This window comes from Lagenorhynchus albirostris, chromosome X, assembly GCF_949774975.1.
Source record: "Lagenorhynchus albirostris chromosome X, mLagAlb1.1, whole genome shotgun sequence".
In the NCBI taxonomy this organism is placed as follows: Eukaryota; Metazoa; Chordata; class Mammalia; order Artiodactyla; family Delphinidae; genus Lagenorhynchus; species Lagenorhynchus albirostris.
The window spans coordinates 85,400,995-85,415,019 of NC_083116.1; the positions used below are offsets into that span (position 1 = coordinate 85,400,995).

The 14,025-nt window shown below is 37.7% G+C and overlaps 1 protein-coding gene across 1 annotated transcript in view; it reads left to right on the forward strand.

The window, feature by feature from the left end:
• The window catches only part of FAM120C (family with sequence similarity 120 member C), a 135,282-nt gene that overhangs the window by 110,835 nt on the left and 10,422 nt on the right, over positions 1-14,025 (forward strand). Inside the window, exon 11 of the mRNA XM_060138507.1 lies at positions 13,235-13,349. Within this exon, the coding sequence (XP_059994490.1) occupies positions 13,235-13,349 (115 nt within the window). The remainder of the gene's footprint in view (positions 1-13,234; positions 13,350-14,025) is intronic.

Here is a 14,025-nt window from a genome sequence, read left to right on the forward strand (position 1 = left end):
TGATTTAAATGTTGTGGAATTATTTAGTGGTGATGGTTACACAGCCCTGTGAATATACTAAAAACCAGTGACTTATACACTTTTAATACATGAATTGTATACTATAATAATTTTATCTCAATAAAGCTGTAAAGTAGAAAGGAAAGTGAAATAGATCCCCAGATAACCAAAGATTAAGAGAATTTATTGCTACCAATTTGCCATACAAGAAGTATTAAAAGATGTCCTTCAGATTGAAAGGAAATGACACCAAATGAATGAATAATAACCATCTGTAAAGGTAATTACATAGATATATATAAAAAGTGGTATAAATATATTTTTTCTCATTTATTCACTTAACTGATTTAAAAGGCAACTGCGTAAATCAATAATTATAAAATTTTGTGTTGGTTTTAGAATAATGGTATAATATACATGAAAATAATAATGCAATGGAGGGAGGAAAGAAGTGAACTCTTTGGAGCAATGTTTCTACCTCCTACTGGAATTACTTAGTACTAATTTGATGTGGTTTGTCAGTTAAGATGTATTTCAGGGTTTTTTTAATATAAATTTATTTATTTTTGGCTGCATTGGGTCTTCGCTGTTGTGTGCGGGCTTTCTCAAGTTGCGGCAAGCAGGGGCTACTCTTTGTTGTGGTGCCAGGCTCAGTAGTTGTGGCGCACGGGCATTGTCGCTCCGTGGCATGTGGGATCTTCCCGGACCAGGGATCGAACCCGTGTCTCCTGCATTGGCAGGCAGATTCTTAACCATGAGCCACTAGGGAAGCCCAGTTAAGATGTATTTTGTAATCTACACAGCAACCATTATGAAAATAACTAAAAATATATAAAAAACCAACAAAAATAATTAAAATGCTACACTGGAGAGTATCTATTTAATGCAGTAGAAGGCAGTAAAAGAAGAACAAACAAAAAAGTTATGAAACCTATAAATCTAAACATATCAACAACTACATCAAATGTAAATGGACTGAACATTCCAGTCAAAAGGCAGAGATTGTGAGATTGGATACAAAGCATGGACTATCTACAGGAGATATACTTTAAAGTCAAAGACACAAATAGGTTGAAAGACAAAGAATAGAAAAAATATACCATGCAAACAATAACCATATGAGAATTATAATAGCTATACTAATATCAGACAAAATAGACTTTAAGACAAGTAATGTTACTGTAGACAAATAAGATTTTGTAGTGATAAAAGGGTCCATTCATCAGGAAGATATAATAATTATCAATATAAACATGTATTCCTAACAACAGTGTCCCTAAATACATGAAGCAAAACCTGGTAGAATTTAAGAGTGAAATAGACACTTCAACAATGATAGCTGAAAGCTTCAATACCCTACTCTCAATAATGGCTGGAACAACTAGACAGAAAGTCAGCAAAAATACGGAAGACTCATGCAACCAACTTGACCTGATCTGATAAAAATGATGAATTTAGATCCCTCACACTATACACAAAAATTACTCAAAATGGATCATAGACCAAAATGGGATAGTTAAAACTATCAAACTTACAGGAGAAAATTTTCATGATTTTGGATTAGGTGAAGATTTCTTAGATACAACCGCCAAAGCAAAAGTCACCTAAAAAAAATAGATTTCATCCAAATACGAAACTTTTATGCTTCAAAAGCCACCATTAAAAAACTGAAAAGACAAACCACAGACTGGAGAAAATATTTACAAATCATATATCTGATAAAGGACTCATATCAATATATAAAGAACTCTTAAAATGTATAAGAAAATAAACAACTCAATCTAAAAATGACTAAAAGGGACTTCCCTGGTGGCGCAGTGGTTAAGAATCCGCCTGCCAATGCAGGGGACACGGGTTCAATCCACGGTCCGGGAAGATCCCACATGCTGCTGATCAACTAAGCCCGCGCGCCACAATTACTGAGCCTGCACTCTAGAGCCCACAAGCCACAACTACTGAGCCTGCGTGCCACAGCTACTGAAGCCCATGCGCCCAGAGCCCGTGCTCTACAACAAGAGAAGCCACCGCAATGAGAAGCCCGTGCACTGCAATGAAGAGTAGCCCCCACTCGCCGCAGCTAAAGAAAGCCCACGCAGCAACAAAGACCCAACACAGCCATAAATAAATAAATAAACAAATAAATAAAAGAAATAATAATTAAAATGAGTAAAAGATGTGAATAGACATTTCACCAGAGAAGACATAAGTTTGGAATATAAGCACATGAAAAAATTCTCAACTTCAGTAATCATTGGGAAAATGCAAATTTAAACCACAATGAAACACCACTTCACTCAGCTGGAATAATTATAATAAAAAAGACAGACAATGACAAATGTAGGCCTGGCTGCAGAGAATTGGGATTCCCTCATACATTGCTGGTGGGAATTTAAAGTGGAGATTAGTTTGGCATTTTCTTAGAAGGTTAAACATAAATTATCATATGACTCATTTATTTCACTCCTAGGTATCTACCCAAGAGCATTGAAAAGATAGGTCCACACTAAGACTTGCACATGAATGTTCAAAGAAACAGTATTCATAATAGTCAAAAAGTAGAAATAACTCAAATATCTATTAACTGGTAGATGGATAAACGTGTGATATGTCCATCAATAAAATATTACTCAGCAGTAAAATCAAACTACTGGTGCATGTCAGAGCATGAATCAACCTCAAAATCATTATGCTTCGTGACGATGAAAGAAATCAAAGAAAGTTCATACACTTACCACTGAAAAACTCAGTTCTCAAATTGATCTGTAGGTTTATTACAAAACCTGTGGGCTTAATGCAAGGATTTAATGGATGTAGACAAACTTATTCTAAAATTTATATAGAAAGGCATAGGCCCTTACAATAGCTAAAACAATCTTGCAAAAGAAGAAAGAAGTATAGGAATCACTCTACCCAATATTGAGGCTTAATATTGTAGCTAAAGTAGTCAAGACAATGGAGGTATTTGCTAACTGATAAACACATAGGTCAATGGAACAAAATTAAGAACCTAGAAATAGAACAACACAAATATGCTCAACTGATTTTTTACAAAAGTGCAAAAACAATTCAGTGGAGAAAGGATAGCCTTTTCAACAAATGGTGTTGGAACAATTGGACATCCATAGGCCAACAAACAACACTTCGACCTAAACCTCAAACATTATACAAAAATTAACTCAACCTTGTTTAAGGAAGGCATCCTAGGAACTTGCTTAAAAAACTGGGAATTTTTGAAGAAAGCACTAACCATTCTGTCTCTAGACTGCTGTTCTAATCTACAGATCCTGGACTTGAGTTGCCACATTTCCTGCCTCCAGCCAGCCCTACTCGCTTCAGACTGGCCTCCACAATCTTAATTGGCAAGAGCCAATTCCTCAGTACCTATTCTGTTGCTCCTGTTTGTTCTGAATTCAGTGGTTTTTGTGTCCTGACAGACTCCTTGGTTTGTCTCGAGGCTGAAGTCAAGGGGAGATTCTCTCAGCAACCAAGGACCTCTCTGTTCAGTCCTGAATGGGTTTCTCCTCCAGTTGCAGGGCTTGTCCCTCTACTTGTGCTACTAAATGTATAAAAGTATATAGTTATACCATCCCCTAGATTCTCTAACTGTTGAATATATTGTGCAGTATTAAATACATTGCACCCTTAAAGCTGTCTGTCCATTTAAAAACTCTGAACAAAGGGCCACCATATACTTGAGCTCAGTGTTTGGTGAAGTTTAAATGTAAATAAAATAAAAATACTAGCATATCTCCCCCCAAAATCAACTCAAAATGGATCATAGACTTAAATGTAAATATAAAACTATACAAATTTTAGAAAAATGGAAATATTTTCAGGTTCTAGAGCTAGGCAAATTGTTCTTAGACTTGTTGCCAAAAGCATGATCCATAAAAGGAAAAATTTATAAATTGGACCTCATCAGAATTAAAAACGTTTGCCGGTTGAATGCCCATGTAAGGAGGATGAAAAGACAAGCTACGAAGTGGGAGAAAATATTTGCAAACCACATATTTGAGAAAAGCCTAGTGTCTAGAATATATAAAGAGCTCTCAAAACTCATCAAGAAAAAACCAGACAAACAAATAATTTAATTAGAAAATGGCAAAATACATGACATTTCACTGAAGAGGGTATACGATGACCAAAAAACACATGAAAAGATGTTCAATATTATTAGCCATTAGGGAAATGCAAGTTAAAACCACAATGAGATATCATTACACACCTCTCAGAATGGCTCATGTAAGAAATAATGATAATACTACATGATGGGGAAAACACAAACTGGATCATTCATACATTGGTGTTGGAAATGTAGAATGGTACAGTCACTTTGAAAAACAATTTGGCAGTTTCTTTAAAAACCACTGTACAACTCAGCAATTGCACTGTTGGGCATTTACCCCAGAGAAGTGAACATTTACGTCCCCACAGAAACCTGTACACTAAGGTCACTAATGTTTATAGCACCTTTATTCTTTCATTTATTTATTTATTCTTTTATTTATTTATTCATTCATTCATTCATTCTTTTATTTATTCATTCATTCATTTATTTATGGCTGCATTGGGTCTTCATTGCTGCTCGTGGGCTTTCTCTAGTTGCAGAGAGCGGAGGCTACTCTTCGTTGTGGTGCAACGGCTTCTCATTGCGGTGGCTTCTCTTGTTGCGGAGCACGGGCTCTAGGTGCGTGGGCTTCAGTAGTTGTGGCACGCAGGCTCAGTGGTTGTGGCTCGAGGGCTCTAGAGCGCAGGCTCAGTAGTTGTGGCACATGGGCTTAGTTGCTCAGCGGCATGTGGGATCTTCCCGGACCAGGGTTCGAACCCATGTCCCCCGCATTGGCAGGCAGATTCTTAACCACTGCACCACTAGGGAAGTCCCAGGACCTTTATTCATAATACCCCAAAGTTGGAAACAACTCAGATTTCTCTCAGTGGATGAATTATTCAACTATTGTACACACATATGATGGAATTCTACTCAGCAATGAAAAGCAACAAACTTTTTTTTTTTTGTCTACACCAAGCGGCTTGCAGGGTCTTAGTTCCCAGACCAGGTATTGAACCCGGGCCCTCGGCAGTGAAAGCGTGGAGTCCTAACCACTGGACCACCAGGGAATTCCCAAAAAGCAACAAACTTTTAATAACACACAACTTAGATGAATCTTAAAGGAATTGTCTTAGGTAAAAAAGCCAATCCCCAAAGATTACCTGCTGTGTGATTCCATTTATATAACATTGCTGAAATGACAAAATTAGGGAAATGAAGAACAGATTAGTGATTGCCAGGGGTTAAATACATCAGTGGGGGAAGAAGAGAGGTGTGGTTATAAAAGGTAATATGAGGGATCCTTGTGGTGGTAGAACTGTTCTATATCTTCTTTATACATATATATAACATCTTTATTGGAGTACAATTGCTTTACAATGGTGTGTTAAGTTTCTGCTGTATAACAAAGTGAATCAGCTATACATAAACATATATCCCCATATCTCCTCCCTCTTGCGTCTCTCTCCCACCCTCCCTATCCCACCCCTCTAGGTGGACACAAAGCACCGAGCTGATCTCCCTGTGCTATGTGGCTACTTCCCACTAGCTATCTATTTTACATTTGGTAGTGTATATATGCCCATGCCACTCTCTCACTTCGTCCCAGCTTGCCCTTCCCCCTCCCCGTGTCCTCAGGTCCATTCTCTACATCTGCGTCTTATACCTGTCCTGCCCCTAGGTTCTTCAGAACCATTTTTTTTTGGATTCCATATATATGTGTTAGCATACGGTATTTGTTTTTCTCTTTCTGACTTACTTCACTCTGTATGACAGCACCATATATATATATATTTTTTTAACATCTTTATTGGAGTATAATTGCTTTACAATGGTGTGTTAGTTTCTGCTTTATAACAAAGTAAATCAGCTATACATATACATATATCCCCATATCTCCTCCCTCTTGCGTCTCCCTCTCACCCTCCCTATCCCACCCTGCGGCTGCTTCCCACTAGCTATCTATTTTATATTTAGTACCATATATCTTTAAGCCCTTTAAAAATTAATTTTATCAGAGAAGATATACATGGAACACCTACTGTGTGTAAGGTACTGTTAGATTACAAGGTTAAAATAAAACTCGGTTAATACCCTCAAGTTCCCCCAGACTGTCCAACAAACATCTACTAAGCACCCATAGGTGCTGGGGAAACAGATATGAGAAAGACCTAGTCTCTGTCTTCGGGGAGTTCCCAGTAGAGCAGAGGAGACACTCATGAACAGACAACTTCAGTACAATGTGGTAAGTGCACGGAACAGTAGAGGTGAGTGTAGAGAGCCCTGGGAGTACATAGGAGTTATTAACCTATCCAGGCTACATAGGGAAGGGATAGGAGTAGTGTTGGGAGCTTATAAAGCAATAAGAAGGTAAGAGAAGAACCATCTGGCATAGATACATATATAACAATGCCCCCAAACAGCCTTCTTACTTTATACTTGAGGAGCAAACTAAGCAGTAGAGTCTGTAGAAAACAGTGAGTAAACAATGGGGTGACGAATTCTTTCCTCCTTCGTCTCCATATGTTGTGGTTAACCCACCACATATGCTCCCTAGAGGTTCCAGTCCACATCTACAGTCTGAAACCTAAGCATCTCCATGCATAATGGGGCCTCAAGAAATGTCATGGAACACTGACTCTCATTGACAGAACAATATCCTAAGTCGCTTCATGATCTGCTATAGCATATCCTCTGGGGGTTGCAGAAGATTGGACCTCTAATCACTGGTTGGGGCATGTGTATCAGCTTTTTCAGAAAAGATTATTTGGCTGAAGAGCCTCACATATCCTATCATAAAAGTTACAATTCTCTATCCTATGTTGCTGTCTTAACATACCTTAAACTAAAACTGTATTCATAAAGGGTTTATATACATTTTAAAAACAACAAAATATTCTTTAAATATAAGGCAATCTTTTAGTTTTTTTCAGGTGCTGTTTTCATCAACCTTATCAGTTCCCTGAACCTGCTGGTTGTGCTGTGGAGAGAGGGTATATAAGGCCTGTGGAATCTAATCCTTGTCTTTCTGTGTCTGACTTATTACACTTAGTATGGTAATCTCTAGGTCCATCCATGTTGCTGCAAATGGCATTATTTCATTCTTTTTTATGAGAAAGACAAATGTCATATGATATCGCTTATATGTGGAATCTAAAAAAAATGATACAAAGGAACTTATTTATAAAACAGAAACAGACTCAAGACAGAAAACAAACTTATGGTTACCAAAGGGGAAAGGTAGGGAGGGAGTACGGGATTAAGAGATACACACTACTATATATAAAATAGATAAACAACAAAGACCTACTGTATAGTACAGGGAACTATATTTAGTATCTTGTAATAACCTATAATGGAAAAGAATCTGAAAAAGAAGTGTATATACAGATATATATATATCTGAATCGCCTTGCTGTACACCTGAAATCAACACAACATTGTAAATCAACTATACTTCAATAAAAATAAAAGTTAAAAAAAGAATCTAATCCTTGAACCAGACTTCAGGGTTAGATGTTGAGTCTTAGTGACAAAGCCTTACTTCTCACCACTTTCTTGTGTAGAGATATTTGCTGCCCAAGGCTTTTGCCTCCTAAAACTTAGCCTAATTAGAGCCTGATTGGATTTGGCCACTAGAAAGCCTGCTGCACTTTTGATGCACGGTTTCCTGTGCTCCAGAGAGCTCTGCTGTTCAGAGGCTCATAAAGCATACTCCTGGACAGCTTCTCAGGCCCGGGTTTCTGCTCCTTGGCCGGCTCTGTGCTTTATTACCTCCTGAGGTACTTACCCACTTGCCTGTTCTCAAGTTACTTCCCCAGGCCCACAGTTTGACAGTGCTTTCCTAGGGGACACAGCCAGCCTCCCTGTTGCTCCAAACCAGCTGGAGGACTTGCAAAAGCCAGAAGCAACCACTTACATGGGCCTGGCCTTGAAAATGGAATGCCTCACCTTTCTCACACCAATTAGTGAAGGATGGGATCTGTATTAAAGGGAAGAATGTTAAGCGAATCTTTCCAGAAAATGAACGGAAAAGACAAGCAAGAAGGGGTGGGCATGTTCTTCAAATGGTAGGGCTCCTTGTTCTGTTGGGAATCATCCCAGTGCTGGAAAAGATGCCAGAGCTGTGGGAGAGGGTGAGCAAGTGAGCTAATGATCAAGCATTTTGACCTGGGTTCAAGTGGATATGGCAGAATTACCTTAGACCATGTTCCAACTTCACTCTTTTCCTTAAATTTTATTTTATGCTCCTTTCCAAAAAAGTTGCTTTCTAGTTTTTGTTTGTTTGCTTGTTTATTCATTTGCAAAAGGGAGTTGGCAAACCCAAAACATGGTTGGATGTCAAAGGAGTTGGCTAGAACATTTGAGTCCTATACAAACACCATAATCTAAGGTCTTGGCCCAAGCTACAAACAATTTTCAGGGAACAACAAGTACACAGTGATTAAGTTGAAGCTAACATAAAAGGATTTCCAAGGTTGAGACCCTATGGATCCCACAGGGGAGAGGAATAAGAAGCACTTCATTGAGAGTTCCCTACTCAATATAGCTCTCATTAAGTGCTCACCAATTTAAATGTAATTCCACCAATAACCACTCTGTGAGGAAGGTGTTGTTATTCTCCCTATTGAACAGATAAGAAGGCAAGTTTCAGAGAGGTGAAGTGACTTTCCTGAGTTCAAACCGTTACTAAATGGCAGAGCCAGGATTTGAACTCATGCCTAACACACAGTAGAGTCTCAGCTCATGCATATTGTTTATGGAATGAATAAATGAATGAACAGTCTTTTTGAGTAGAACTGTTCTGTATCTTGATTGGGTCAGTATCAATACCTGGTTGTGATATTGTACTATAGTTTTGTAAGATATTACCATTAGGAGAACTGGGTAAAGTGTTCAAGGGATCCCTCATTTTTATTCCTTACAACTGCATGTGAATCTACAATAATATCAAAATTAAAAGTTTAATTAAAATAAAAACTATGCTAAGGAAAGAAGCCAGACACAAAAGGCCACATATTATATTATTCCATTTATATGAAATGTCCAGAAAGGCAAATCTATAGAGATAGAAAGTTGTTAGAGATAGTAAAGTTGATAGAAAGTGATTGCCCAGGGGTGGGAATGGGGAGTGACTGCGCATGGGCCTGAGGAATCTTTTGGGGGCAATGCAAATGTTCTAAAACTCAACTGTGGTGATAGTTGCCCAACTCTGTAAGTTTACTAAAAATCATTAAATTCTACACTTACAATGGATGAATTGTATGGTGTGTAAACTATGCCTCAATAAAGCATTTTTGGTAAGTTTCTGTATATGTAAAATTACTGCAAAATAAAAGATTTATTTTGAAAAAATGAAGTAGTGTTAAAGAACAAAATAAAGACTTGAGACCCTCCCCACAAAAAAAGGAAAGACGTAAAAAGATCAATAACTATGACTATATCTATATGCCAAAATACATAAAATTAAAGACAAATGACAAACTGGGAAAATATTTGCTACAGTTATAACAGACAGTGTGTCAGTATTCTCAATATATAAAAGCTTTTTAAATACTAGCATCCCCAAACAAAAGTGGGTAAATGACACTCTCTTCGGATTCATTTGTTTACAAGAAAGAAAAGCCACTCTAGCTATCTTGTTGTAAAGATATAACAGGTAGTCTCATAGTCATCTAAGGACCAGAAAAGTGGTGTACACAGGGAATAGTACTGGAAAGGCAGGAACAGAGACTGCCCACTCTCTCACGGACCTGTGTAGCTCTTCTTTCTGCTTGTCTGTTTCATCATCCTCTGAATCTCTTAGCTCAAATTCTCAAGACTCTGGCAAGCCATGGATTGATTTGACTTGGATCAGCTGTCCACTGTGTGTCCAAATAGCTGTCACTATTATAAAGATTAAGGCTTTAGATTATCTGAGACAGAGCAATAGACAGAACAAGCAAATTCACTGACATGTCTATGATAGACATAGACCAGCCATAGAAGTAAATACGTGTTTGGGAAAAATATGCAACCTCATCATTAGCAATCAAAGAGACAGAAATTTAAATAGCAAGAGACTTTTTTTGCCCATAAAAACATCAAAGATTAATGATAATTCATGCTGACATACTACTGGGAGTTAGGACAAATGGGTCTGGAAAACAATTTTTTTAATTAATTAATTTGTTTTTATTTTTGGCTGTGTTGGGTCTTCATTGCTGTGCGTGGACTTTCTCTAGTTCCGGCGAGCAGGGGCTACTCTTCGTTGTGGTGCGCGGGCTTCTCATTGCAGTGGCTTCTCTTGTTGCAGAGCACGGGCTCTAGGCGCGCAGGCTTCAGTAGTTGTGGCACGCGGGCTCTAGAGTGCAGGCTCAGTAGTTGTGGCGCCCGGGCTTAGGTGTTCCGTGGCATGTGGGATCTTCCTGGGCCAGGGCTCGAACCCGTGTCCCCTGCATTGGCAGGCGGATTCTTAACCACTGTGCCACTAGGGAAGCCCTGGAAAACACTTTTGCAATATGTATTGAGGACCTTTAAAATGGACATAACCTTTGACATAATAATTCCACTTCTAGAAATCTATCTTAAGGGAATGAATAATCAGAGATACAGCAAGATTTATATATGTGAATATCTTTGTAGTATTTTTTATAATAAAAGAAAAACAATGAACAGTATAAGTGTCCAATATTATAGGATATTTAAGTAAATTGATAAACATACAAGGAACATACAGTCATTTAAAATCATATTTTTGAAAAGTATTTAATGAATGAAAGGTTCTTATAGTATTATGTTGAGTGGAAAAAGCAAGATATAATATTCTATATATAGTGTGAAAGAGAGAGAAAAAATTGAGATTTGAGATGCTAGGAAGAAAGAAGCCAAAATCGTGAACTTAACAGTGGTTATATCTAAATGGTAAGATTACAAATTATTTCCGTTTTTACTTTTCATTTTCTTCATACATTTTTTGGCTTTTTAAATGTTTTCTGAATGAGAATGAACTTGAACTTTTGTAATCAGAATAAAATCATAAATGTTGCTTAAAATTCAAAGACATGGAGGAAAGACATGGAGTAAAAGTAGAGACCACTAAATATTAAAGCATATTTAAAATTTAAGTCAGTATGGTACTGGCATGAGAAATAAAACACAGAATAAATAGGGTAGAAACAGATTCTTGTATGTGTGAGAATTTAATATAAGATATGGGAGGCTTCACCAAATAGTAAAAGAAGGATTATACCATGATTGAATTAGTTACAAATAGTAACCAAGAGTTCTGCTATGCCATATGCTAAGTACTTTTACATTCATTTTCTCCTTTACTTATTACAACCTTTGAGATTTAGATAGTATTATCCCCATTTTAGAGATGAGTGAACTCAAGTCCCTAGAGCTTTAGGCATTTGCCCAGAGTCACATATAAAAGTAGTGGAACCTATGTTGGAACCAAGTATGTCAGATTCCAAGTCTCTATTCTATTCTACCACATTCTATGTATATAAAGTTCCTGGCAAGGTATCTAGAATACAAGAGGCATGTAGTAAGTGTTATTCCTATGAGTAACTTATACTTTCCTGCATATATTATAATGTAATATTTAATGCTTTATATAGTATATATAATAATGTAAATACTAGTAATAGTAATATGATAAATGTATCATCTTAATAACTCTTGTCTTTGTCCCCTGGCCTTCTCTGTGCCCTCAGCCAGTGCCTTTGTTCAGACCTCTTTGGCCACAGGTTGCTTCAGTTGCCTCCTAACTGGTATCCATACCTCTTGTCCCTTACCCTCTGAGCCAGTCAATATCAAACCAATCTCCTGCTGACAATCCTTAACTGTCTTCGTATATTTTCAGGGTGAAGGTCCAAATTTCTTAATATTGTTTCTGAGACCCTTCACGATCTGGCCTACTTTCTTTTTTTTCCAGTTTTATTGAAAAATAATTGACATACATCACTGTATAATTTTAAGGTCTACAGCATGATGGTTTGATTTACATACATTGTGAAATGATTACCACAATAGCTTTAGTTAACATCCATCATCTCATATAGATACAATAAAAATGAAAGAGAAAAAATTTCTCCTTATGATGAGAACTCTTAGGTTCTACTCTCTTAATAACTTTCCTATATACCGTGCATCAGTGTTAGCTATAGTCACCATGTTGTACTTTACATCCCTAGTACTTACTTATCTTTTAACTGGAAGTTTGTACCTTTTGACCACCTTCTTCTAATTCCTCCTCCCCCACCTCCCCCATCCCCTGTCTCTGATAACCACAAATATCATCTCCTTTTCAATGAGTTTGGTGGGGTTTTTTTAATTTATTATTGTATTCCACATATAAGTGAGATCGTACAATATTTTTCTGTCTCTGACTTATGTCGCTTAGCATAATGCCTTCAGGGTCTATCCATGTTGTTGTAAGTGGTAGGATTTCCTCATTTTTGTATGGCTGAATAATATTCCATGGTGTATATAAACACCACAACTTCTTTAGCCATTTGTTCATTGATGGATGCCTAGGTTGTTTCCATGTCTTGGCTATATAATACCGCAGTGAACATGGGGGTGCAGGTATCTTTTCAAGTGCATGTTTTTGTTTCCTTCGGATATAGCATAACAGGAGGTAGAATTGCTGGATGATGTAGTCGTTCTAGTTTTAATTTTTTGAGGAATCTCCATACTGTTTTCCATAGTTTGGCCTACTTTCTAATCTCACCTCCTGTCACTGCAAACCTGCTTAGCTCCAGCACTAAGGGCCCTGGTATATCATACTGAACTCCACACCTCCATGCCTTTACACATGCTGTTCTCTCAGTCTAGAGCATCCTTTCTCCACCATTTGTCTCACTGATTTCTATAGCCCTTTGTAACAGCTCCTATTGACTTTTTCTTCAGGATGCCTTCCTTACTCTTCCAGTAGTAGCCCTCTTCTGTGCTCCTGTAGCACCCTGTGCATTCTTCTATCTTGGTACTTAACACACTGTCCTGTCTTTGTTGACATACGTGCCTGTCTCCTCTACTACCTAGATGGTAAGTAACCAAAGGCAGAGATTCTTTTACGTTATTTCATTGGAATTATCAGAACCTAGCTAGAGTCTGGCCCATGGCCAGACCCTAGCTTAATAAGTGTTTGTGAAATGAATAAATGAGCTTTTGTCACCTAATGATGGTTTTATCTTCTAGATATATGGTTCAGTGGCCTGGTGGCCGAATCCTGCATCGCCATGAGCTAGACACCTTCCTTGCACAGGCAGTATCTACTCAGCTTTATGAACCAGATCAGCTTCAAGAACTCAAGGTGATTTGATCGATCCCATTTAAATTCTTTCTTTTATGAGCTCATAGCTTTATTTTAGGTCTTTTTTTCCTGGAGCTGGGGAGAAGAGTAAGTTCTGCAGGTAAATGTTTGATTTACTTTAGCCAAATATTTATGTCTATTAATAAAGCCAACACTGTTCACGTAGTGATAGGTGAGAATGGGTAGAAAAAAATGGATATTGTGTAAGGCAAATAAGTTGTGGCCCATAGGCCACAGTAAGGTTTCCAACTCTTACAAAAGATGCTACAGGGGACTTATCCTGGTGTTCCCTGTTTGTCTCTGAGTAAATGTCCACCCTCCCTTTTTTATTGAAGTATAGTTGATTTACAATATTGTGTTAGTTTCAAGTGTAAGCACAGTGATTCAGTACTTTTGCAGATTATATTCCACTGTAGGTTATTATAAGATAATGGGTATAATTCCCTGTGCTACCCTCCCTTTTGAAATAATACTTATTGGGTGTTAGAGGAAAGTCTAGAAAAGCATAAGGAAGAAAGTAAATCCACCATATAACTGAAGGCAGTAAAATATAGTAGGTTGGAGGGCAGGCTCTGAAGCCAGGCTGGCTTGACTTTGAATCTTAGCTTCATTACCTTCTAGCTATGTGTCCTTGGGCAGGTTGCTTAACCCCTGTAGCTTCAGTTTCCTTACTTGT